Here is a 25,204-nt window from a genome sequence, read left to right as displayed (position 1 = left end):
TTAATTGTATGTCATGGACAACATTGACTCTCACGATTGCAAAATTTTGCATGTGCTTTTAGGGCAAATTGATATCCTTCAACAAGATGCAAAGGCTGTATGATGGAAGATTACATTAAGGCAATGTTTATTATGGAGAATATCTCATTACTGCAGGAGGAATAACATTTAATGTGAAGCAACCTTAAGAATCTTAGAATCATTGAATGACTTGGGTTGGAAGGGACGTCAAAGGTCATCTAGTTCAACCCCTCACGATGGGCAGGGCTGCTAACTCTAGATCAAGCACCAGATCAGGATGCCCAAAGCCCCATCCAGCCTGGCCTTGAACACCTCCTGGGACAGGTCATCCCCAGCCTCTCTGGGAAACCTGTTCCAGAACCTCACCTCTCTCTGTGAAAAACTTCCCCCTGACGTGTAATCTAAATGTATCTTTCTTAAGTTTGAAAAGTTGATTTCCTTCCTGTTTATAATCTCCCTTTAAACACTGGCAGGTAATAATGAGGACTCCTCTGAGTCTTCTCCAGGCTGAACAAGCCCAGCTCCACAGCCTATCTTCACAGGAGAGGTGCTCCAGTCCTCTGATCACCTTTGTGACCCTCCCTTGGACCTGCTCCAACAGTTCCACAGCCTTTCTGTGTTGGGAACCCCAGTCTTGGACACAGTACTCCAGATGAGCAGAGCAGAGGGGAACAATCCCCTCCCTCTCCCTGCTGGCCACCTCTCTTCTGATATCACCGGGATAGTGTTGACCTTCCAGGCTGCAAACACTATAAGCTGGCTTACATGTAGCTTTTTATCCCCCATGACCTCCAAGTCCTTCTCTGCAGGGGTGTTCTCAATGAGTTATTCTCCCAGACTGTACTCGTACCTGTGATTGCCTTGACTCAAGAGCAACAACACCTTGTATCTGACCTTGTTGAACTTCATTCTGTTCATGTGGACCCACTTTTCAAGCCTGTTCAGATCCCTTTGCATGGCAACCCCTTCCTTCTATTATATCAACTGCACCACTCAGCTTGATGTCATCTGCAAATTTGCAGAAGGTACAATCCTCAATCCCATCATCTATGTCATTAATAAAAATGTTGAAGAGCATATGTTCCAAAATGGACCCTGGGGGACATCGCTTATCACCAACCTCCACCTGGATATAGAGCCATTTACCACAATGCTCTAGCTGTGATTTTCCTACCATTTCTGGACCCCTCAGTTCAAAAAAAAGACAGGGATCTCTTAGAAGGAGTCCAGCAGAGGGCCAGAAAGATGATTAAAGGCCTGAAACATCTCCCATGTGAGGAAAGGCTGAGTAACCTGAGTCTGTTCAGCCTGGGGAAAAGAAGTCTGAGAGGGGATCTGATCAATATCTCTAAATATCGAAAGGGATTTGGGAGGCAAATGCATGAGACCAGGCTCTTCTTGTTAGTGCGTAGCGACAGGACAAGGGGTAAATGTCCTAAAACTTGAACATAGAAAATTCTGTACCAGCATGTGGAAGAACTTCATGCTAAGAGTCATGGAGCACTGGAACAAGTTGCACAGAGAAGTGGTAGAGGCTCCTTCTATGGAAACATTCAAGACCCATCTAGGCGCCTACCTGTGTTACCTGTTGTAGGATACCCGCTTTAGCAGGGGGTTGGACTCAGTGATCTCTTGAGATCCATTCCAACCCACGTGATTCTGTGATTCTGTGATTCCTTATCCACTAAACAGTTCACCCTTCAAATCTATATCTCTACTATTTAGAGACAAGAATGTGGTGTGACACCATGTCTTTTGTATTCTTATGTTAGGAGGCACTAAAAAAATGAACAGTTGAGAAGTTACTGTCTTTTAATCTTACTGTGTTGCTGGAGGAGTTTTCTTCAGGGCAGATAGAATCATAGAATCACAGAATCACCAGGGTTTGAAAGGACCACGAAGATCATCTAGACTAACTGTACCACTAGTATTTCCCTAATAAATCATGTTCCTTAGTATAATATCTAGATGGTTATTGAATACCTCCAGGGATGATAAGCCAATCATAACCCTGTGCAGCCCATTCCGGCATCTGACCACTTTTTCAGAGAATAAATTTTTCCTAATACCCAACCTGAGCCTCCCTGTTGGAACTTAAAGACATTATCTCTAGTCCTATCATTAGTTACGTGGGAGAAGAGGCCAACATCCAGCTTGCTACAACCTCCTTTCAGTAGTTATAGAGAGCTATAAGGTCTCCCCTCTAAACAATCCCGGTTCCCTCAGCCGCTCCTCATAAGACTTGTGTTCTCGTCCTCTCACCAGCTTTGTTGTCCTCTGGACATGCTTCAGGGCCCTGATGTCTTTCTTGTAGTGAGGGGTCCAAAACTGAACACAGTGCACAAGGTGTGGCCCCACCAGGGCTGAGTACAGGAGGTGATCTTTGAATCATAGAATCATAGAATCCTTAGAGTTTGAAGTTTGAACCCTTTAAAGGTTATTTAGTCCAACTCCCCTGCAATGAAGTGCAACATCCACAGCTAGAATAGATCACTCAGAGCCTGGTTCAGCCTGGCCTTGAATGTCTTCAGAGAAAGGGCACCCACCACATCTTCAGGCAACCTGTTCCACCTCACTGTAAAGACTTTTTCCTTACATTCAATATAAATCTACCATGTCTAAGTTTGAAAAGATTACTGATTGTCCTATTACAACAGACCCTGCTAAAAACTCTAGCCCTTTCTTTCCTGTAGCTACTGTTTAGATACCGAAAGGCACTTCGGAACATTCTCTTCTCTAACCTGAAGAGATCCAGTTCTTTCAGCCTGCCCTCGTAGGGAGGTATTCCATCCCCTGGAACCTTTTCTTGGCCCTCCTCTGGACAGACTCAAATAGATCCATGTCTCTCCTTTACTGAGGACTCCACATCTGGACATAGTCCTTCAAGCAAGTCCTCAACAGTGCAGCGTAGTGGGGCAGGATCACTTCCCTTACTGTGCTGGCCCTGCTTCTTTTGATGTAGCCCTGTATATGGTTGATTTTCTCTGTGACTGTGACTGTGAGGGTATATTACTGGCTCATGACCAGCTCATCATACACCAGTACCCTGAAGTGTTTTTTGGCAGGGCTGCACTCAATCCTTTAATCCCCCAGCTTGTATTGGTAGTGGGGGCTTTTGCCTTGTCCATTCATGCAGTTACACCATCACAGAAGGCCGCTAGGTTGCTCGAGCAAGATTTTCCCTTGATGAAGCTATGTTGGTTCTCTTGTGCCATTTCCTTGCTTTCCGCATGCCTTAGCATAGCTTCCAGGAAGATCTGCTCCATGATCTTTCCCAGTATAGGGGTGATACTGACAGGCTGGTAGTTCCCAGGGTCATCCATTTTACCCTTCTTAAGAATGGGGAAGATGTTACCTTTTTTCCAGTCACCAGGGACTTCACCTGACTGCCATGACTTTTCAAATATCATGGAGAGTGTCTTGGTGATTGTATTGGTCACTTCTCTCAGGAGTCTGGGATGCATCTCATCAGGACCTATAGACTTGTGGATGTTCAAGTTCCTCAGGGGGCCGCAAACCTGATCTATGCTCACAATGGGAGAGACATTGTTCCCTGTGTGACGAGAAGTTATCAGAGAAGACGGAGGCAAAAAATTGCTGAGTACCTCAGTTTTCTCCTTGTCTATTGTTACCAGCTTGTCTGTGTCACTCATTTATCAGGGTACACCCTCTAGGGTGTAGGTACCTTTAGAAGCCCTTCTTGTTCATCTTGGCACCCCTTGACCAGTTTAGCTCAATCTGGGCCTTGGCTTTCCTGACCTCATCCCTACACAGCCTAGAAGCATCCTTATACTCTTCCCATGGTACCTGCCCCCATTTCCGCTCACTGTGTACTTTTTTCTTGTTCTTCAGTTTGACTAGCAGGTCACAGCTCAGCCATGCCAGTCTCTTGACTTCATTTCCTGACTTCTCTCACCTGAGGATCATCTCCCTGCTCCTGCTGGCAGCACAATTTCTGATATAAGCCAGGGTGTCATTGGCCCTCTTTGACGTGGGCACACACCTGGCTCATGTTTAGCTGAGCACTGACTAACACCCCCAGGTCCATTTCTTCCACACAGTCTTCCAGATACTCTTTCTCAAGTCTGTAGCATTGCCTTAAGTTGTTTTGGCCAAAGTGTAGGACTTGGTATTCAGGTATTCAGTATCTTTATCAAAATCTTGGCAGAGTGTTCAGTGACTGTCTGCCTGAAGCCGTGTTTCTTGTGATGTACATCACAGCTGGGAGGTGTCAATCAGCCTGAGGGCAGGAAGGTCCTACAGATAAGCCTGGACGGGCTGGTTTGAAGGGCTGATGCCAGCTGTATGAGGTTCAACAAGACCAAGTGCTGGGTCTTGTACTTTGGTCATAGCAATCCCAGGTAATCTTACAGGCTTAGGGCAGAGTGGCTGTAAGACTGCATAGAGGAAAGAAGATCCTGGGGAGTGGGTTGGCAGTTGGTTGAACATGAACTTTATGTTCCAACAGGGGAGATCATGTTGAATACTAGGAAACACTTATTCTCAGAACATGGTGAGGTATTGGAACAGACTGCACAGGGAGGTGGTGGAGCCACTGTCCTTAAAGATGTTCAGGAAAAGAATAGATATGCTACTGAATGACGTGGTATAGTGGGGATGATGGTGATGGGTTAATAGTTGGACCACAGCAGGCAAGTCCAACCCATGGCGTGGGACAGGCGTGGCACAGCCTGTCCTGCAGCTGCCCCCCTATCCTCTCTCCATCATGGCAGCAGCCCTTCCCTGCCAAGTGGCCCAATCTGGTGTCAGGTACATACCTTTTGCTCAGCAACAACCAAAAATTGATGTGCGATTGACACTGTCTGGACTGAAACAAGGGCATGAGCAGAGCACAGTGCAGTGCCAATGCATGCTACGCCAAATAATGTTATGCAATTTTATACATTGGTTAAACACAGTGCAGTGAACAATAAAAGACATGCAGACTTGCTTTCTGATAAAGAAATTTAAGAATAGGTTTCAAGATTCCTGGAAAAAACCATCAATTTTGTATATGTTTGTGACTTAATTTTTGGTTGATGTAAACGCATGGACTGCAAATTTCAAATGGAATATATAGAGTTGCAATCATATTTCAACTGAAAAATCTGATCATGTCTCTTATCAGACTTTTATAAGCCCTGACTTACCAGAGAAAAAATATTCCTTTCTTCACAATCACACCTTGTTTATGTCATCATTTTTTGGCAGTACATACATTTTTGAACAACTATTGTCAAGAACAAAGGAAAGGAAGAATAAAATTTAATGAAAAATCTCTGATGAACACCTTGAGAACTCGCCAAGAATCACAGCCACAGCAAACAAACCTGATGTATTAGTTTCACAAGAACAGGATTGAATACCCTTCCAGTTTTACTTTTTTTTGTTTGTTGTTTTTTTTTTTTTTTAATGCTTTAATAATAATAATAAAGTGAAGCAAGTTTTATTACTTGTATACTTCAACTATATCATATGTTTCATATGTGGCCCAAGACAATTCCTCTTCACTCAGTGTAGCATAGGTAAGCCAAAAAGTTGGACGCTCGTGGACTAGATGATCTTAATGGTCTTTTCCAAACTTAACGATTGTTTCAACAAACTTAATGATTCTTTGTTTCAACAAACTCGACCACCTTCAGTGCCAAATCAAGCTGTTCTGTAACTGAGCAGCCAGATTTTGCTGTGGTCACCTCTGAAAGTGAACCGATATAGTGCAGAAATTGGTGAGACAAATTATGCCAAGGTAACCAACATGCTAGATGTAAACGTGCAATATGTTTCAAATAATTCTCCTCCTTCTGTCATTTGTTGAGATATCTAGGAGGTGCAACATTCAGTAAGCTCTTCAGTAACGTCTGTCATTTATGAGAAGATTTGAGGCGAGGGAAAAGAGGGCAGAGTGGCTAGTGAAAGAGAGGAACAGCAGTCAAGGAGTACCATGTCCTATCTATGACAGAAGAAAAGCTTGAGGGTTACCCCTTTCCTTTTTTTTCCTTTTTTTTTTTTTTTTTTTTTTTCCCCAGAATGAGAAAAGTCAAACATCTCTAGTGTTGATATTTGCAATTGAAGTCAAGATTATATTGAAGACAGCTCACACTGTCACCCACTTCTTTAAAAAGAATTTAGCTGTGTGTTCTGAACAGACAGAAGTTACTAAAATTTCAGCAGCTCTGTAATCTTTTTTGAAGAGGTATTTTGTCCTTATAGGGCTCAAACCACACATGCTCCACGAACTACTATTGCTTTCAAAATCTGAAGCATCAGGGCTGCTTCTGCTAAATGCTATTAATTACAGTCTAGTTTTGTGCAAATTGAATGTAATATTGCACTCCTTGCCTCACAAAATGGATTTTAGCCTTTTTTTTTTTAATTGCCTTGAAAATTAATCTTAAAAAAAAAAAAAGGCTGATTTTAATTAAAAATACTTATATTTCCAGCAAACTCTAGATCATACATAGATCATACATAGTAGGACATTTGGTAAGCACTCCTCTGTGACTGGACAGGATGTTGGTATTACAGGATTGTGATTCACCATGAAATAGTCTCTGATAACAGTTAAGTCATTACAAGTTTTGTAATGGACCTTATATCACTGGAAAGCAAACAAACTACAAAAGATGTATATTAGATTTAAAAATTTTTAATCAATAAAACATATGGTATAATTTTACAGGAAAAACAGAATGCTGTGCAGAATGCTGTGATTTCTTTCTTAAAAAAATTCCATCTTAGTCATGCTTAGTGGTATAATTAATGAGCATACATTCTGAATCTCTTACTTTTTTTTTTTTTTTTTTTCTTTCTGGAATTGTATTGTTATCTATACAATAGTTAATCCAATGTATTAAAACAAAGAAACAATGTGAAAGTCATTAGATGATCGTGACCCTAACTCCAGCCTCTCTTTACTACGAGAAAAGTGCAAACCCTATTGGTTGCTATTGAAGGTGTGCTCAAACTCTGCAGGAGAATATTGTGCTCAAAACAGCTCAGCAGCACAGGAGCTGTACTGAAGGGCTCAGGTAAGGGTTCAGGATAGGTGGGTTGTGCCTGAGAGTGACAGGAACATAAGCAGAAACCAAGGGGACTGCTATAATATAGATGCTGTTTGACACGTCTTCATATAATAGACTGACAACCTATGCAACAGCCTCAGTTTGAAACAGGTGCGACTGCTTAAAGCTCTGTCTCCTTTTTCCAGCAAAGTGCAATGCTACAGAAATATAGCTTGTCCATTCTTTCTAACATTAGCTAGTTCAGTGCTGATATTAGGAGTGGACACGGGCCAGATTCCTTTGATAGCCTAAACTCTGGTTATACACCTAATTTATTATATTTTTTCATAGCCTGTTATCTGAATTAAAAAATGTTGCTAGTAGTTGGAACCATAATACTAGCCTAATGTGTCTTTTTAAAGAAATAGAACAGATTACATGTTCTACTGATTTTTCTTGACCTGCCAAATCTCAGTGAGATGCTTCTGATATTTGCAATATTGATTTCAGTAGGCTTTTTTGCTGCATAATGTGAAAAGCAGTAAAAATACTGCTTTTGCAGTGGAGCATGGAAAGATTCTGTGAATTAAAATAGTGATTTAACTATAATGTAGCCCATGCAAGAGGAATGTGATACAGTGCTATTCTCTTTACATACTTAAATAGATACTATAATTGAACATTTGATAGTAGGACAAAGGTGAAAACAGAGAAAGTATCAGAATAAACAGAGTAGCAGTGTGGTTACATGAAGCTTCCTACTGCTCTTACAGAGCAAAGTGAGGCTAAAAAAATGGAACATTGATCTCAAACGTACTTTGCATTGATAAAATATGTATTTTTGTGCATACTTCAGGGAAACTGCCCTACTGGCTATTTTAAATCAGGCTGATGCTTTAAAATATGACACAAAAAGTCATCAGAAAAAGTTAAAAGTTTTTGTTAGGAGATTACCATAACTAAAGAGTGAAACAAAAAGTGTGTTGCATAAAAATGACGTGTGAATTGCATAACTTGCAGTGATTAATTTTATGAAGCTAGGAAAAATGAGCTAATGGTTAACAAACTGGGTGAATAACAATAAACACAAGTATTTCCTTTATTACCATAGACTTTATATGTGTGCATAGACGAGTCACAGCTTCTTCATAACTTTTCCTTCACAAGACCATATTGGGGTATAGCACTGTTATGCCTTTACAGGGATATTACAAGGAATAAAAAGTGGTGATTCTGAGGCATTCAGATGCTGTGATGACAAATGCCATATAATTCTTTCAAACAAATTGGAAAAATCTTAATTTGTTAAAAACCAAACTTTCAACTCAGACTGTACTGAAAACATCTTTGCAAATGTTAGTTTGGACTTTTTTTTTTGCCTTCCTTTGAGGACTGTTTAGCTTGCATGATGAATGAAATAGGGATCCTACCCACAATTCTTCTGCCTTGCTTACATCTTCCATTTGGCACTCAGGACCAGGGCAGCACATCTTGTACCCAACCCCCGGGGACAGGCACACTATCAGGCATGCAGACGAGCCTGATGAGCAAGCCCACCAAGGCTGTGGATCTCTCACACTGTGCACTGCAGCCCACGGTGCTCCTGCAGAAGGCTTTGCCCTCTGCTCTGAGTCATGCACCATCAGCAGAACGTTGTTATGAAATCACCAACTTTCCCACAGGCAGACACAAATTCTTTCAAACTTTATCCTAGTTGCTGAATTCACACAAATCTCAGCCTTTCCCAATAGCTATTATTTAATTAAGGAAACAAATAGAAGACACTGAGGAGAGACAGCATCTTTTAAATAATGAAAAGTGCATTGCTGGAGTTGTACTTGCCAGAATGTTCAACTCAATCTGTGATCTTTTCTTAAAGAAAAAAAATGTGTTTATAAAATATATTATTGCTTTTTAAAGCTATTACTATAAAGTCAGCGGAACCTATCTCATAAGATAAGCCTTTTGAAAGCTGTGATGACTTTTTTTTTTTTTTTTTTTTTTTGTTCCAGTGAAATTTGTACCAAGCAGATGAATTTGCCTGGTTTCCTTGACAAGGTAAAGGTATTTCTGCAAATGAGTGCATCTTACAGAAGCACTCCTCAACATTTTCTGATCTATTGGGAATCAATACTAAATATTACCATGCTGAGGAAAAATTGCAGTTAGCCTGCATGCCTCCATTTCCTTCTTAGCTTTGTGTGACTGCAAGCAATGTAGGAAGCTTTGAAGGCCAACGTATAGATAGCCAAGAGCTGCAGGCAGGGATCATTGTGGAAGGAAAACAAGTGTGTGAAAGAAAAAGGGAGAAAGAAATTTCTTGCTAAGCTGAACACTCTAAATAGCTTGGGAGAAATCCTTTGCTATCTACATTTCAGTGTATACTTATATAAACTTAAAAACTTTTAATCTCTGACACAAAATAATTTGCTAAGTGCTTATTTAGTATGCAAATTCATCACTTTAAACTCCTAAGTAACAAAGATGAGGTGAGACTTACACTACCAGAAGAAGCTTACCAGTGCTAAGTTTCTTATCTGTGCTCTTTTGTTAATTATCAATTTATACACTTTAAACTCATTGGATTAAATAGCTACACAACAAATTTACAGTGAAAGTTTACGAAGCACCCTCTTGGCTACTCCAAGATATACAGCAAGTCAAACTTTCAGGGTACCTCTAAACATTTTCTGCATAAATACGAATATATCAATCTGCAGACACAACTGTTCCTTTGCTTATTTGAATAAAGCGTGCAATTACTTGGGCTTGAATATTTTGTGCATACATTTCCAGGTCTGCCAAAAATCCCCTTCAAGTTCAAACAGTTACATGAATTAATGGATATATCCCCAGTGATCCACTTGACAATAAAAATTTCTTGGAATATCAGCTGGACCCAGTAAAACAAGTCGAAAGAGAAGTTCAATGAGTTTCACAAATCATCATTCAAAGTTCTGCAGGTGCTTCTGTCTTTTGAAATGCCATTACCTCAGTTGCCATGTAGTACTTGGTTCATTTTCAAAGTTTGAATGTTCTGTAGCTGACAGTCCACTAAAAAGAGAAAATTTTGAATATGATATTTTCTCTTTGAAAATCAGACTGACAAAAAACTGGGAATGCTACATACAGATGTCTTGTTGCACAATTTGGGATAAAAAGGGATTCTGCATACATAGGCATATAAAAATATGATTAGGCATTTTCCATATTAAAAAACATTAGAATCTTTGAACTCAGTTACTCTCCAAAAATGAGTAACACTTGAAAACACATCCTTGAGTATCACAAAGTGACATAAGGCCATTTGTTCTTCCTTTGATTCATTCAGATGTGTGTTTAAATTTGATTGCTTGACGTTCTGATCTCTTTTTTTTTAATGCACTGGAGTTTAGAAAATATTGTGAGCGCTGCATGTTTATCTAAGTTTTTAATTGTAGAGTCACATTTTTGAGGCAGACCTGAGTAAAAAATTCTTTTTTTTGTTTTGTGTTGTTTTTTTTTTCTTCATTTCTCCATTTTCTTCTTTAGTGGCCTCTTGAAAAATCCAGCCTGCAGAAGAGAAATGAAGTGAATAAAGAACTACTTAAAGCTAACAGCCCATATTGGTAGCATTTATATGCTAAAGTCTTACCACTATTTTCATACTTGCAGAACAGTAAATAGTCATTTAATTTTTTATAAGTGAAGTACAACATTGCTTTTCCTGAAACGGAAAAACTAAGGAGACGTGTCACAAAAGCAGACAAAAAGTGATTGCTGAATCATTGTTATGTGCACATGCTGTCAATGATTAAAATGCTTAGTAATAGTGAGAAGTCAGATAAACAAGTCATTCTTAATGCTTTTCAAGATTTTTTCAAGAGATTATGCATGTTATAATTAAAAAACTACAGCCTTTAAACTTTAATGTAAACGGAATATTTAGCTTGGAGAAGAGTGCCCACTTGTGGCAATAATTACACCACAGGCTTATCTTGCACAAAGAAAACCTCGCTACACATAGGCAGCACAAAAGCAAAATAACCTTACAGTACTAAAATCTCTTTTTATTTTTTATTTTTTCATAATATACAGTTATGAATATATCAGTATGAGTGTCAATCATCAAGCATTGCATGTTACACCTCAGTAAAATGTTATTCTGTCGTTTCTCCAAGACCCATCCCAATTTACCTATTGGATAATTTTAGTGTCCAGGTTCTAATTATAAGGAGGATAGGAAATATAAGTTAAGCATATATATATTTTTTTATTTTCATGAAGACAAGGATGTGCAGCTTACCTTCCACAAAGCAAATATGAGCAGTGCAAGAATCAAGAGTCCAGCGAAGATACTCAGAAGGATAACCCATAAGGGGACTGAACCTGGAGGAAGTTCTTTGGAAATCTTAATCATGGTCTGCAAAGCGTTCAGAATGTAAGCAATAAATAAATTGTCCATTTAAAATATCATCAGAGCAGCATGACTGTTATTATATGCGCTGAGTTTTCAAGGTACTACTTCATTCTAAGTACAAGAATTTGCAGGAAGGAATGGAGCAAAAAGCATTAATAATAGGAATAGTAAAGAAAATACAATGTATAAAGTAGAATCACTTGTAAGTAACCCAGGAGGGCTTTGAAAATACTACCAATTCATTAAAAAGATCATTTTAATTACGCTTTTATCCACAGATACGGGAAGCACTTACACTGCAACAGGCAGAAGTAGTTCAGACACGTCCCAGGCACACGGCTTGGCTAATTCTGACATTTGGTTGAAATGTGAATTCACTTACTTGTATTTTGATTAGGATAGTACATTACAACAAATGGCAATCAATTCTCTAGTATTGAATGACAACAAATGATCCAGTAAAAGATACTCTGTGAAGAGTAAATCCATGAATTATCATGTTGTTACCTCTAGTTTTTGATGATCATTTCTCAAAATCAGTGATGAGTTTTCACTCCGAAGTAATGCTTTCACAACAAGGGTTAAGCTGTGAATACTTGCCTGGAAGAAGAAAGAAATGCCAATGGTTTATAGTAGGTATTTTGAAGTAGAAATCTTTGCAGAAATGAGAAGTTTGGAAGCAAAACTTAATGCTCAAGTTCTGGGAGAGATAATGAAAACTCAGTGTCAAAAACTGATCAAAAATCCCTTATAGATTCAAAAAATCTTTCCAGCTTAAAATTTACTTAAAAGTAATATGCTTCAGTATGTCCCTCCTTACATCTGCTGAATTAGAATTTGTGGATGGCTAACAAACTAGTGAAAAAAAAAAGTCGATACAGAAAAAGTAAGAGTTGCCTTTCTATCGTGTTTTGAATTTCCTTTTCAGTTCTAAATACTCTAAGGTGAATAAAACATGGAAATTAATTTGTAGAAATCTAAAAATAGGAAGAGAATCATTTTTTAACACTTGATGAATATGCAGACAAGAAAATTAAAGATATAATTTCAGTAAACATTACAAACACTGGCTTATTTTTTCCACTTTTTTTACTTACTTTTATGATGGTAGGTTTCCATACTCTTAAAGAAACATTCACTTGAGATATGTCAGATGGGGTCAGGGCACAATTAATAGATGCACAGCCGAATGTATCACATTCCTGTTTAAAAGCCAGCAACATGAACTAATAGTAGTAGATTTTTCACATTATTAAAATAAAAATGTGTAAACATACTACCCCTATAGATCACTGTCTTATTGTGATATTAATCCTCAAAGGATATTATTAATTTTTTTATTATTATTTTTTTAATGTAAAAACTACATCACAGTATGTAGAATGAGTTGAGATTCTCATGGTATGGCAGAACAGCCCCCTATGCAATCCCTTAGCCTGTAGAAACCTCAGTTACTATAGTTGTGCAGCAGAGTTCCCTGACAGAGGCATAGCCTGTAATTGCAAGATGTACTTTTCTGTCAGCACAGCCACAGCTTAAACATTCAAAATTGTGGGATATCTAAATTGAAGTAGGAGAATTCAGGTGTCTTTACTTATCAGCTGGGAGTACAGCAGACATGTCTGATAACTTGGAAACATGCTAGCCTGGATTGTTACCACTCCCATGAAGGATATATAATAAGCATGGCAAAACACTCATCTCTTGGCATGGTTTCATTTGTAACAGAAACTGAGCTTGTGCCACTTGCATCTCTCTGCTGAGTAGGTAGTATGATGTCTTTCCGCTCAATATGACAACATAACTATGTTAGCAAAATTATACTCAACAGCTCTTCTGTCTAAATGTGAGAAGCTAAACTTTTTCAAATTGCTCCAGCAACTACATTTTTACCAGTTGTACTTGAAAATATTTTTAACTGATCATCTGAAAAGTAGCAAAGGAAATGAGAATTATCAATATTATTTGACAATCACAGTGGGAAAGTGAAGGCGAGGTTTACTCGTCTGTCCAAAGTGCTGCCATAATTTACACATTTGTTGAATTAAAAGCCAAAAACCAAAAACCAAAACAAACAAAAAACATCAACAAAAAAAAAAACAAGCCTCAAATTCAGTTCTACACACAGTTTTGTAGCCAGAAATAACAAAAATATACAGCTAGTCCTACATGAAGATACCTTTCAAGGCTATTAAACAAAGTGATTTTTCAGAAGATGTAGTTTGACATAAGTTTTTATATATTAACTTCAGAAATGCTCAGCTCAATGTTAATAAATGTAAATCTAGGTTGAAAGTATATACCATAGGGAGGCTTACCATAATTGTATCCTTTGTAGGTTCTTTTATTTTTGGCAGCACAAATGATTTGCCAGAACCGATCTTTAAGTGATCTACAGGGTAACTCGATTTGCAGATAGCGTTCTGTTAGAAGAAATAAAAAAAATATACTTATTGCTTGAATATCCAACCTGTTACCATTAGAAGGTTTTTGAAACAAGACAACATTAATAACATTTTATATTTAATAACATCAACATTTGCTAATTGTAATAATGGTAAGCAACTAAATGCAATAATAAAAACAAACATTGCAAGAGGGCAGAAAAGCAAATTCAGATAGCACGGATATTTAAATATCATTACCTACTCTTTATGAGATAATGACTTAAATTTTATCCAGTTGCTTAAACATCTGTAGAAGCAAACCTCCTGGAAGATGACTGCCACATGATCCAGCAAGAGAGCTGGCTACTAAGAGAGCTAAATAGTTTTTGAATGGGATTCCACAGCTTTCTGCCTCAGCAAAAGACTAGGAGGTGAAGTGCAGGATTCAGGAGCCAGGGAGGATGGCTGGATCACTGCTGACACTTTGTGACTCCTGCAAGGGCTCCTGACAAACTGTTTAATATCTTCAGTGCAGAGGAAGAGTGCAGAGCTTTTACCTTTTGCTTTTTATTTATTTATTTATTTATTTATTTATTATTTAATTTTTATTTTTCTTTAGATCAATGATATTCACTTTCAGATTACCACAGTGAAGAGATACTGCAAATTTCCTGTACAGCATTTTGATTTGTGAATATATATGTAAATTTAGGTGGGTCAAACATGGTCATTGGTTAGAAATGACAACAATGGGGGAAGGAATTAAAGAACAGTCATAATTTCTTTCTACACTAAACTTAAAATATTCTGATTTATTTGTTTGTTTTAAAATGAACCTCAAAATTTCATTTCAATAATTTATTTTCTTTTTAATGGTGCAGCACATTACAACTAATTAAACTATGTGGGAAGAGATCTGTGAAAAAGATGAATGACAGAAAAGGTTCATGTTACCACTTGGTGATATTTGTTGAGCTATTCAATTAGTAAAATAGATCTAAATTTAACATCTACATCTAGAGTTGTGGGACTTGCTGGAATTGTGATCTCATCCAGCAGCTCCGAAGGAGTGAAATGGAAAAATTGATTTTCCTCAAATGAGGACTGAAGACATGGCTTATTACTCCTTCAATATGTCACAGTGCCCTAGACAAGGAAGAAGCCAGAGGATTGCCAGTGCCAGAGAACAGACATACAGGAATGCTAATTTCAGAACGAAGAATACTGAAGATGGCATGGTCATTGAGCTCTAGATTTAAATGCAGGGCTAGACTATTCATAAGAAGCACTGCTAATAGTGGAGACAATCAGAGGCTCAGTAGCCAGAACTAAGAAAGAAAGTTCTGCCCCTGGTATCCCAATCTGAACTTCTCAGCACTTGGCAATATACCAAATCAACATTTTTATATTGCAATTATTGTTCAAAGCTGTTTTAAACTTGTTTGTTTCCTTCTAATGATTCTTTTCTGTCTTCCTATGAAATATTCACATATTATTAAAACAAAAGCTTCTAATCAGACTAAAGAAATGTAGGCTATGATTCAATACATAGCCCCAAATATTTCTACTTTTTAACATGAATAAAAAAGTTTTAAACTTAATAGTAAAAATAATAGTAAAAATACAAACTGCATTCTTACTTGGGAATGTGACAATGCTGTAAGGTAGAGAAGAGTGTTTTTGGCTGTTGTTACATCAGGATACAAGATTTGCAGTGTAAGATTTGGCATTGGAAAATGTTCACCTTTTTCAATCTGTAAAAATGAAAAAGTATTTTGATTAGTACCTTCTTATTTTATTGGTATTTGATTGTATTTTTTTACTTTTCCCCCTTTAAGTAGTAAGTAGTACCCTTAAGTGGTAAGTTATGTTTATGAGACCACAAATGATATGTTCTGCAGTCCACCAGCTCTTTTACATTTCAAAATTCTTGCTTTTGAAATGAGATGAATGATATCTGAAAAAGCATCCACAAAAACTCAGAGTTACTGGATTTAAACTTGAAGAATAAGAGAAGTAATTGTGCAAAACACTGTAGGTGGCCTAAAAAACATAAAACATTTGCAACTGCTGCTTAGTTGAAGCAAGACCTTTTCCTGGGCTTGTGTTTTATAGACAAAGTTGATTCAGAGACTTTTGTCTGTGCAGAATCCTAGTTCAGCTTTGAATTTGACAGTGGGAAACAAGGATGCTGTCGTGATAACGCTAAATTCAACACTACTGCAACTTGAGGCTGGGCTTCTACTCCTGTATGTATATTTTTCCGAGAGATTTTGATTTGCAGTATGCATTCCATTAAGAAGACAATGTTCTTAGATCACAGCATTCACATTTTCCGAAAGCTGGCTGGATTTTGGAAATATCTATTCTAACTTGTAATGGCCAAAGACCAAGTTCTCATTTACTAGCATATGCAGTATCTCTAAAATACACTTGAATTATTCCACAGCAAATGAACCATTCTGAAAACTTCTTACTCACCTTATTCCAAAGCAAGCAAGAAAACAAGTGTTAAATATTGTCAAAAGTTTCACATACTCCATACCTTGAAGCTATCACTTTAAATGACCCAAATTAAATGAAAAAAAAATACAGTTTTATTTTTTCTTACCCTATAATGCAAAGTAACTTCATCTCCTATCTGCTCTGTTGTGTTAATAGCAGTAGGAATGGTTTCATTTGCAGCAATTATAACATGGTGCTCTTTGAAAACACTGCAGGTTAAAGAACAAAAACACACAGTAAGAACAAAAACTTCATAAAAACTCTAAGTGAGATAATCATATAGGAATTTTCATTATTTTGTTAATCCTCCAGGTCTAGTCTTGCAAATAAGAGTGTAATGCTGCTTCCACTGAAAACAACTCTTGCTTTTCTGAGTAGTGTCCTCCTGTTGTCTTGTACATTTCAAATGCTGTGCTCAGTAAAATCAATGAAGCAAACAAATATTGCCTGCACAATTCCTTATTGTAAGAGCCACGTGAAATGGGCAGTGTTCGCATAAAAGAGAGAACAAAGCATTCTTTTAAATTTGTCTAGAGAAGGATGGATTTGAACACTCAAAATGCACTCCAAATGAATAATTTAATTATTTACACATGTACATCATGTCTTGTATTCTACTGATAATACTGATGATGGACGGAATTTAACTGAATTCCAGCTGATTCTGAAAATATAGTATAAGATCTGCATTAAAGCTTATCTTAGAAGTGATAAAAACAATCCCCTGTAAATATAAAATTAAGGCTAATTTTTGAAACCAGAAATCAAACACTACACCTCACAATATTACAGTAATATGAACTTGTGTCTGTCCTTGTTTCCTTTCTTTTGTGCCTGAAATGTTTTTGAATGAGTACGGTAAGAACAAGAAGCATCAAAAGCTACAAACTGCAAATCAAATTTAAATTGATATAGAGGAGCTACAGCAAAATGCAGTAGTCACTGTCACTTATCACTTCACATGACTGCTCTTTTCAGTGAAGCTTGTGCTTCATTTTCATGAGACTGGAAGTTGTCATTTGTAGATACTGAGCACAGCTCAGAAACAAAAAAATGGTATATTCTATTTGAACACCTGTCATTTACTATGCTAATAAACAGAAGCACAGTGAAGCATGAATACCTTACAAATATTAATCCTACTTCGTATTTTACAGGAATTGTAACTTGTCCTCTGTTGTCTCTCAAGGTCTCAGGTGGTTCTTCACTGTCACTAAAATAAAACATATGCCACTCATGTCAGACTGTGATACTCATCTGCACATGTAAGAGGGCTACTGGGGGCAAGAGGTACAAAGAAACTGAAATACACACAGTTCTTGTTATGAAAACCTACCAACCATTTCCACTCAATTACTATCTTCTAAATAAAGTTCAAAAGACTATTTCCAGTAAAAAAAATTAAGTCCTGAACAAGACCAAGCTCAGAGATGCATCTTTGTTGAAATTACAGATTGCTGACTGGATGGAAATTGAACAAATAAGGACCATTATTTTCACCCATCTATGTATTTTGCAGGGAGAGCAAACACTGAGGGCATGTTCATCTCTTTGATTCATTCAGTTCTATCACGGAAAATATCCTCAATTTCCTTGCTCCTTGAGGGTGAGACATTTTTGATAAACTGCAATTTATGATAACACGTATGGTAAGTTTGTAAGAGAGTAAACCTTTTCTGAAGGTAAAACCACCACGGGTTCTGACTCACTTGTGGTTCACAGGATCAACAACTTTTTATTTGACTACTCAGTCTACTGCAGGACCAAGTACATCTTTAAAGCTGCTTTCTCTATAGGTTGTTCAGCCACTTCTACATTTCAAAAATACATCCTTGTTTTTCCATGAGAACAGTTAGTTGTAGAGCATTCTAAAAAAATCACAGTGTAAACAAGCAAAGATTGCAACTAACCTTGTAGCATATACATCAACAGTGGCATTTTCCAGGAGATATGATGCATTGAATTGGAATGATATTTTGAAGGAAATCTGTTTGGAGAAACATATTGCATGCATTTAAAGAAAAAAAAAAAAAAAAGAAAAGAAAAAAAAAGGAAAGAAATGCACATTAATGAAGTTTGGGCTGAAGAAAAATGAGTAAAATTATTCTACTTTTACCTATGGGATCCTTATTCATACCTTAATCTTTTCTATGAAGGAATTTTTTTTTTTGAATTTTCCTCCAACATAGGGAGAAATCTAGAACTTATCACCTATTAAACAGTAGCCTCAAAATTTTCAGAGCCAAGAAGCCTCAGCTAGTCTTATCCCACAGTGTATTAGAAAGACATAAGACAAGCTGTGAAGTTATATAAACTTCAGGAGAGCAAACTTCTGTCTTAAGGAATTACTGGATGATAGCCACTGGGAAACTGTCCTTAGGGATATAGGAACAGAACAGAGCTGGTAGTTTTTAAAGGAAACTTTTGTAAGAGTAAAAGAGCTCTCCACCTCCCAGTATAAGAAAACAAGCCGAGGAGGTAGGAAACCAGCATGGCTGAACAAGGACCTGCTGGTCAGGCTGAAAGATAAGAAGGAAAATTACAGGTAGTGGAAACAGGGACAAGTGGCCTGGGAGGAATACAAAGGCGCCACTGGACATGCAGAGATGGGATTAGGAAAGCGAAAAGCAAAAGAGAGTGCAGTTCCTCTGATAGATGAGAAGGGAGAACTGGCAACAACAGACATGGCAATAACAGGTAGAGGTACTCAATGAGTTCTGGCAATCAGCATTATCGCAATGCTCTTGTCCATGAACCCTTAGGTGATAAGGGGAGTACTGCAAGTCTAAGATAGCCACATGAGGCTGAATGTGTACAACTGCACAAACTGGGTTGAAGCCAGTGGGATGAAGTTCAACAAGACCAAGCCCTGGGTCCTGTATTTTGCTAAGAAAGCAAGTGTATACTGACCCAGTTGGACTTTCAAACATCTTGCCAACATCTATTGTGAGACTTTGTTATCCCTATTAGTCCTTTTCTGTTTGTCACTAAAAGGTTTAGTGGAAAACAGATCATTGGGTTTAAAATGTTTACCCTTTGTTAAATTGTATAACAAGATCTGTTGCTCTTAAATCACCATGTAAGAAAACCTTCTTTCCAAAGTGGATTTGAATGATTCTCAGAGGACCTGAGGTGGACGGGGAGATGAAGGAGGCAACTCCACATGTTTTACACTGATGTGCGATTTGTCAGGATTAACTCATCTGTCAGGATTAATCATGGCAATCACATAGATGTTAGATCATGACTTTCTAATAGAAAACGCTGAAGTTAGGAACAGCTCTAAATGTGATATCCAGTTTGCTTTCTTGTGGGTGTGCATATGTGTGTGCCAGGGAAGACGGGCTCCCTGTAGTACTTCCACTGGGTAAAGAACTGGCTGGATGGCCAGGCCCAGAGAGTGGTGGTGAATGGGTTCACATCCAGCTGGTGACCAGTCACAAGTGGTGCCGCCAGGGGTTGGCATGGGGTCCCGTCCCATTCAATATCTTTACTAAAGACCTGGATGAGGGCATTGAGTGCACCCTTGGTAAATTGGCAGACGACGTCAAGTTGGGAGGAAGTGTTGATCTGTCTGGGGGTAGAAAGGCCCTACAGAGAGATGTGGGCAGGCTGGATAGCTGGGCTGAGGTCAATTGGATGAAATTCAACAAGACCTGTGTCCCGCACTTTGCCCCCACAACCCCAGGCAACCCTACAGGCTGGGGACACAGTGGCTGGAAGACTGCGTGTTGGAAACAGACCTGGAGGTATGGGTCAATGCTTGGCTAGACGTGAGCCAGCAGCGTGCCCAGGTGGCCAAGAAGTCCAATGGTGTGCTGGCTTGGATCAGAAACAGTGTTGCCAGCAGAAGCCAGGAATGGATCATCCCTCTGTACTCTGCACTGGTGAGGCTGCAACTGGTGTACTGTGTTCAGTTTTGGGCCCCTCACTAAAAGAAAGACATTGAGGCCCTGGAGCGCGTTCAGAGAAGGGTAATGAAGCTGGTGAGGGATCTGGAGCACAAGTCTTATAAGGAATGGCTGAGGCAACTGGGATTGTTTAGTCTGGAGGCGGCTCAGGGGTGAATTTGTCATTCTCTACAGCCACCTGAAGGGAGGGTTGTGGAGAGGTGGGGGCTGGCCTCTTCTCATCTATCTATCTAATGACTAGAGGGAATGGTCTCAAGTTGCACTAGGGGAGATTCAGCTTGAATGTTAAGAAATACTTCTCTGAGAGAGTGGTTGATCGCTGGAATGGGCTGCCCAGGGAGGTGGTGAAGTCACTGACTCTGGAGCTGTTCAAGGAATGTTTAGATGTTGCTCTGAAGGATGTTGTTCAGTGGGAAATATTGGTGATAGGTGGACTGTTGAACTGGATGATCTTAAGTGTCTTTTGCAACCTTGGTGATTCTATGATTCTGATTGTATGCAGCTGGTAATGTAAATCCTGGGGTCATTAAAGACATGGTTGATAAGGTTACAAAGCCACTCTCCATCATATCAAAAAGGTCATAGCTGTAAGGTGAAGTCCTCCCTGGTGACTGGAAAATGGGAAAAATTACTCTCATTTTTAAGACAGGAAGAAATGAAGACCCAAGAAGCTACAGTCTGGTGATCCTTCTCTCTGTACCTAGGAAGACCATGGAGCAGATTCTCCTGAAAGACATGTTAAGGCACAGGTGAGATAAGGAGGTGTATTTGAGACAGCCAGCATGGCTTCAGTGAGGGCAGATTATGCCTGACCAATGTGGTGACCTTCTGTGATGGAGAGATGACACGAGTGGAAAAAGGAATAGCAACTGCTGTTGTCTACTTGGACTTGTGGAAAACCTTTGACATGGTCTCACACCACGTCTTCAAACTGGAGAAATATGGATTTGAGGGGTGGATTATCTGGTGGATAAAAGTTGACTGGATGGCTGTAGCCAGAGGGCTGTGGTCAACAGCTCTGTATCCAGGTGGAAGCTGGTAATGAGCGGTGGCTCCCAAGTGTACATCTTAGGATCAGTGCTCTTCAGTATTGTTATCATAGATCCCACATTGGCAGTGGAATTGAGTGTAACGTCAGCAGGTTTGCAGACAACACCAAGATAAGTGATGGAACTGACACAATAGAAAGAAGGGATTGCAATCCAAAGGAACCTGGACAGGCTTGAAAATTAGGTGCATGTAAACAGAATAAGATCCAACAAGGCCGACTGTAAGGTGTTGGACTTGGATAAAGGAGTAATCCCAGATATGAATACAGACTGTGGGAATAATTCATTGAGAGCACCCTTGCAGAGAAGGACTTGGGGGACATGGTGGATGAAAAGCTGGATGTAAGCCAGCTTACAGTTCTTGCAGCCTGGAAGGCCAACAGTATACTAGCCTGCATCAGAAGAAAGGAGGCCAGTAGGGAGAAGGAGGAGATTGTTCCTCCCTGTTCTGCCCTTATGAAGACTCATCTGGAGTATAGTGCCTAGGCTAGCACCACCAGCACAAAAAGGATGTGGAACTGTTGGAGCAGGTCCAGAGGAGGGCTGTGAAGATGATCAGAGAGCTGGAGCACCTCACCAATGAAGAAAGGTTGAGGGAACTGGAATTGTTTAGTTGTTTAGTTTGGAAAAGAGAAAGCTCTGGGAAGACCTCATTGTAGCCTTCCAGTACTTGAAAAGAGCTTATATGCAGGAGATGGGCCTACTTTTTACATGATCTGATAGTGATAGGACCAGGGAAAATGGCTTTAAACTAAGAGGTAAAACTAGGTTATATATTAGGAAGAAATTCTTTACAATGAGTGTGGTGAGGCAATGGAACAGGTTGTCCAGAGAAGCTGTGGGTGCCCGCCCCCATCCCTGGAGGTGCTCAGGGCCAGGTTGGATGGGGACCTAGGCAGTCTTAGCTTGTGGAGAGCAGCTCTGCTTAGAGCAGGGGGATTGGAACGAGATCATCTTAAAGATCCCTTCCAACTCAAACAACCCTATGATTCTATGATGATTCTATAACATCTGATTAGTGTATTTCTGATAACATACCCAAAGCAATATTCTATGTGTTTAGAAACAGACCTTTCTAGTCAAGTGTGCCACTTGCCTTCTGCTAGTATGACTGATGGAAGTGTATATACACTTTTTACATCATCACATACCACAGATGACTCTGCAGGTTCCAAAAATCTGATGTTTTCCTGTTTCTCTCAGTGCACTGATTTGCCCACAAGGGTGGGTAATGAGAAATTTACATTTGGGATAGCTTGGGATGGATTTACATTGGGGATAGCTTGGGTGTACTCCAGACAAAAAAAAAAGAAAAAAAAAGAAAAAAAATTCAAAACAAATGCCTGGGCCTTAGGACAACGTGAAAGAATTAAGTCTGTAAGGTAGGAAAACTATTTACCTCTTCTTCAGGTTTTAGAAATGGATATCCCACTTTACAGGTGATGTTGTGATTAGACTCACAACTATCTTTCTGTATATCCTAAATAAAGAAAAAAGTGAAATCATTATCATGCATAAACTCTTTAAATTCTGACTAAGCATATATATTCAAGGGCTGCTACAAAAGTAGAGGTTCTTATTTTATGATGTTGGCCATAGTGTTTGGATGGAATCGAAGTGGAGGTTGAACCTTCTGGCTAATATTCCATTGCATTTCGTTGCTGTGTGACAGATGGCAGCAGAGGGGCATGCAGAAACACAGCTGCTTTGGAGATGCTACCTGGGGCTGGACTAAGGAAGGCACTAATCTGCAAAGCTACAAAGAGAGTGCTTCTGTGTCAGAGGAGTATATTGGAGTGACAGGAGACATTCTGATAAATAATGAGGCATTTCTGCATAGATAAGTATATATTGTACATATATTACATATACATTCAGATAGATCTGAACCGGTGATTGATGGTTCTGGCATTTATCTGGGATGCAATCTGGGATTGTCAAAGTGGCACTGTGAAACCCATCAGCCATTTACAGATGGTACATCAAAGTTGGCTTAAGACAAAACAAATACATCACTACAGAAGTGTAAGCAAGGATAGTACTTCCAGTGAATATTTTTTAATCAATCAAGATGATGCTAGAGCAGTGAACTTAAGTCTTAATACAAAGGCTTCTTTAGATCTCCATAGCAATATAAATTATGATAAATGTGATGAATGTGAAAAACTCCTACCTCAATGCCAGCAAAAATAATATTTGGAGAATACTGAACCAAAGCTCTGGTATTATAGGCACTGTCTTTTTTGTTCTTGATAGAGAGCTGGATGGTGAACCTATCATTGCGTGACTTGACAATAAATGGAGAAGAACTGTAAAATAAAGTACGATTGTTGTACCTCTTAACTTTTGAATATACTCGTAAGAATAAAAAGAAATATCTTTTAAAGTGTCCAGACTCTATTGTTTCTGTTTTGGAAATCATGGCACAGTATTAAATTATCATACTAAAGATTTTATATTATACATTCAAATTTTGTACAGTTATCAAGCAATACAATAAACCCAGTGTAGTTACCTGTCTCCAGCTATGCTTGCTTTTACATTCAGAACAAGATCTGAAATGCATTTATTTTTGGCTCCACAATCTTTTGTGAAAGGAATCTGCAACAATAGTATTTTTATTCTCAATTTTATTATACTGATTATTAAAATCAAATATTTGCATTTTAAATCTTCATCTAACCTTATATGAGCTCTCCTGTCAGACATTCAAAAACGTATTCCCTAATATTAAACAGTTTAACATGTCAATATTAGCTTGGAAAAGAGAAGACTCTGCGGAGACTTCATTGCAGCATTCCAGTATTTGAAAGGAGCTAATAAACAGGAAGGGAATCAATTTTTTATATGATCTGAGAGTGATAGGAGCAGGGGAAATAGCTTTAAACTAAAAAAGGTAAGACTAATTATATATTAGGAAAAAATTCTTCACTGTGAGCAGGTGAAGTACTGGCACAGGCTGCCCAGGGAAGCAGTGGATGCCCCATTCGTGAAGGTGCTCAAGGCCAGGCTGGATGGGGCCCTAGGCAGCCTGAGCTGATATGGGGCAGCTCTGCTTAGAGCAGGGGGATTGGATCTAGATTATCTTCAAGATTTCCTCCAACCCAAGCCATTCTATGAATCTGTAATGATTCTTCAAAGTGTCAGGTGAAACATATAAGGGAATGATGAGGAAATTTAAGTGATTCATCTAAGTTAGAAAAATAGGCGAAAGAAAAGCATGAATGATGCCAAGAACACTAAGGTATACAGCTAATATTTCCCTGCCAAAAAAAAAAAAAAAAAAAAAAAAAAGACTGTACAATTACTCTGTATCTTCATTTAATTCCGGACAGCTTTAAAGCTAGGGATTCCTAGACTGGGTCCCAAGAACTCATTGAATTAAGTTCTTCACACTTAAGCAGATATTTAAAAGACACATCTATTGGATGGGCTTAAAAACTATCTCTTTGAACAATACTTTCAGGTCTTGTGTGGGATATGTGTTTCACCTTAAATATTTTGTTTATTAATACAGAATCTTGCTGACTTACAAATTCAGATACTGAATTTGGCAGGTTGCTGTCAAGAACAGGTCCACTCTCTGGATCAGAGAAATTGAACTCCAGCAAAACCTTTACAGAGTCCTGAAAGTCAGGTTTGTCCTACAAGATAAAAAAAAATAGTATTGCTGTTATGGACATTCAGTTTAATACCTAAGCTAGTTAAGGAGGATAGAAAAAAAAAAACCAACAAGCAAAAAGAAGGCTGAGATAAAATATTTTTCAGTCACAACGTAACCATCCTTGCTAGATAAATATTTGAATGCTTACAATTGATGATAATGCATTTAATGTGCAAGCCAATTCTTATAAATAATGACTAATGCTTCTGTGTATGTCATTATCATAAAAATGTCACACAGCAAGAGAGTTTCCACGACAGTTTCATT

General features: G+C 38.5%; 1 protein-coding gene across 1 annotated transcript in view; it reads right to left on the bottom strand.

Moving 5' to 3' along the window:
- Positions 1 to 6,651: 6,651 nt before the first annotated feature.
- ITGA1 (integrin subunit alpha 1) overlaps positions 6,652 to 25,204 on the bottom strand; it is a 75,588-nt gene continuing 57,035 nt past the window's right edge. The window contains exons 18-30 of the mRNA XM_085212684.1: positions 24,807 to 24,917; positions 23,789 to 23,874; positions 23,447 to 23,582; positions 22,673 to 22,753; positions 18,224 to 18,300; positions 17,437 to 17,526; positions 16,420 to 16,522; positions 15,449 to 15,562; positions 13,740 to 13,844; positions 12,519 to 12,623; positions 11,929 to 12,021; positions 11,308 to 11,424; positions 6,652 to 10,574 (exon numbers count right to left, since the gene is read on the bottom strand). Of these exons, the coding sequence (XP_085068810.1) occupies positions 10,530 to 10,574; positions 11,308 to 11,424; positions 11,929 to 12,021; positions 12,519 to 12,623; positions 13,740 to 13,844; positions 15,449 to 15,562; positions 16,420 to 16,522; positions 17,437 to 17,526; positions 18,224 to 18,300; positions 22,673 to 22,753; positions 23,447 to 23,582; positions 23,789 to 23,874; positions 24,807 to 24,917 (1,263 nt within the window). The 3' untranslated portion in view covers positions 6,652 to 10,529. The remainder of the gene's footprint in view (positions 10,575 to 11,307; positions 11,425 to 11,928; positions 12,022 to 12,518; positions 12,624 to 13,739; positions 13,845 to 15,448; positions 15,563 to 16,419; positions 16,523 to 17,436; positions 17,527 to 18,223; positions 18,301 to 22,672; positions 22,754 to 23,446; positions 23,583 to 23,788; positions 23,875 to 24,806; positions 24,918 to 25,204) is intronic.

Source organism: Meleagris gallopavo, chromosome Z (assembly GCF_905368555.1).
Source record: "Meleagris gallopavo chromosome Z, MGAL_WU_HG_1.1, whole genome shotgun sequence".
Taxonomy (NCBI): domain Eukaryota; kingdom Metazoa; phylum Chordata; class Aves; order Galliformes; family Phasianidae; genus Meleagris; species Meleagris gallopavo.
The sequence above is the reverse complement of the archived record's forward strand: the minus strand, read 5'-3'. Positions and strand labels throughout refer to the sequence as shown.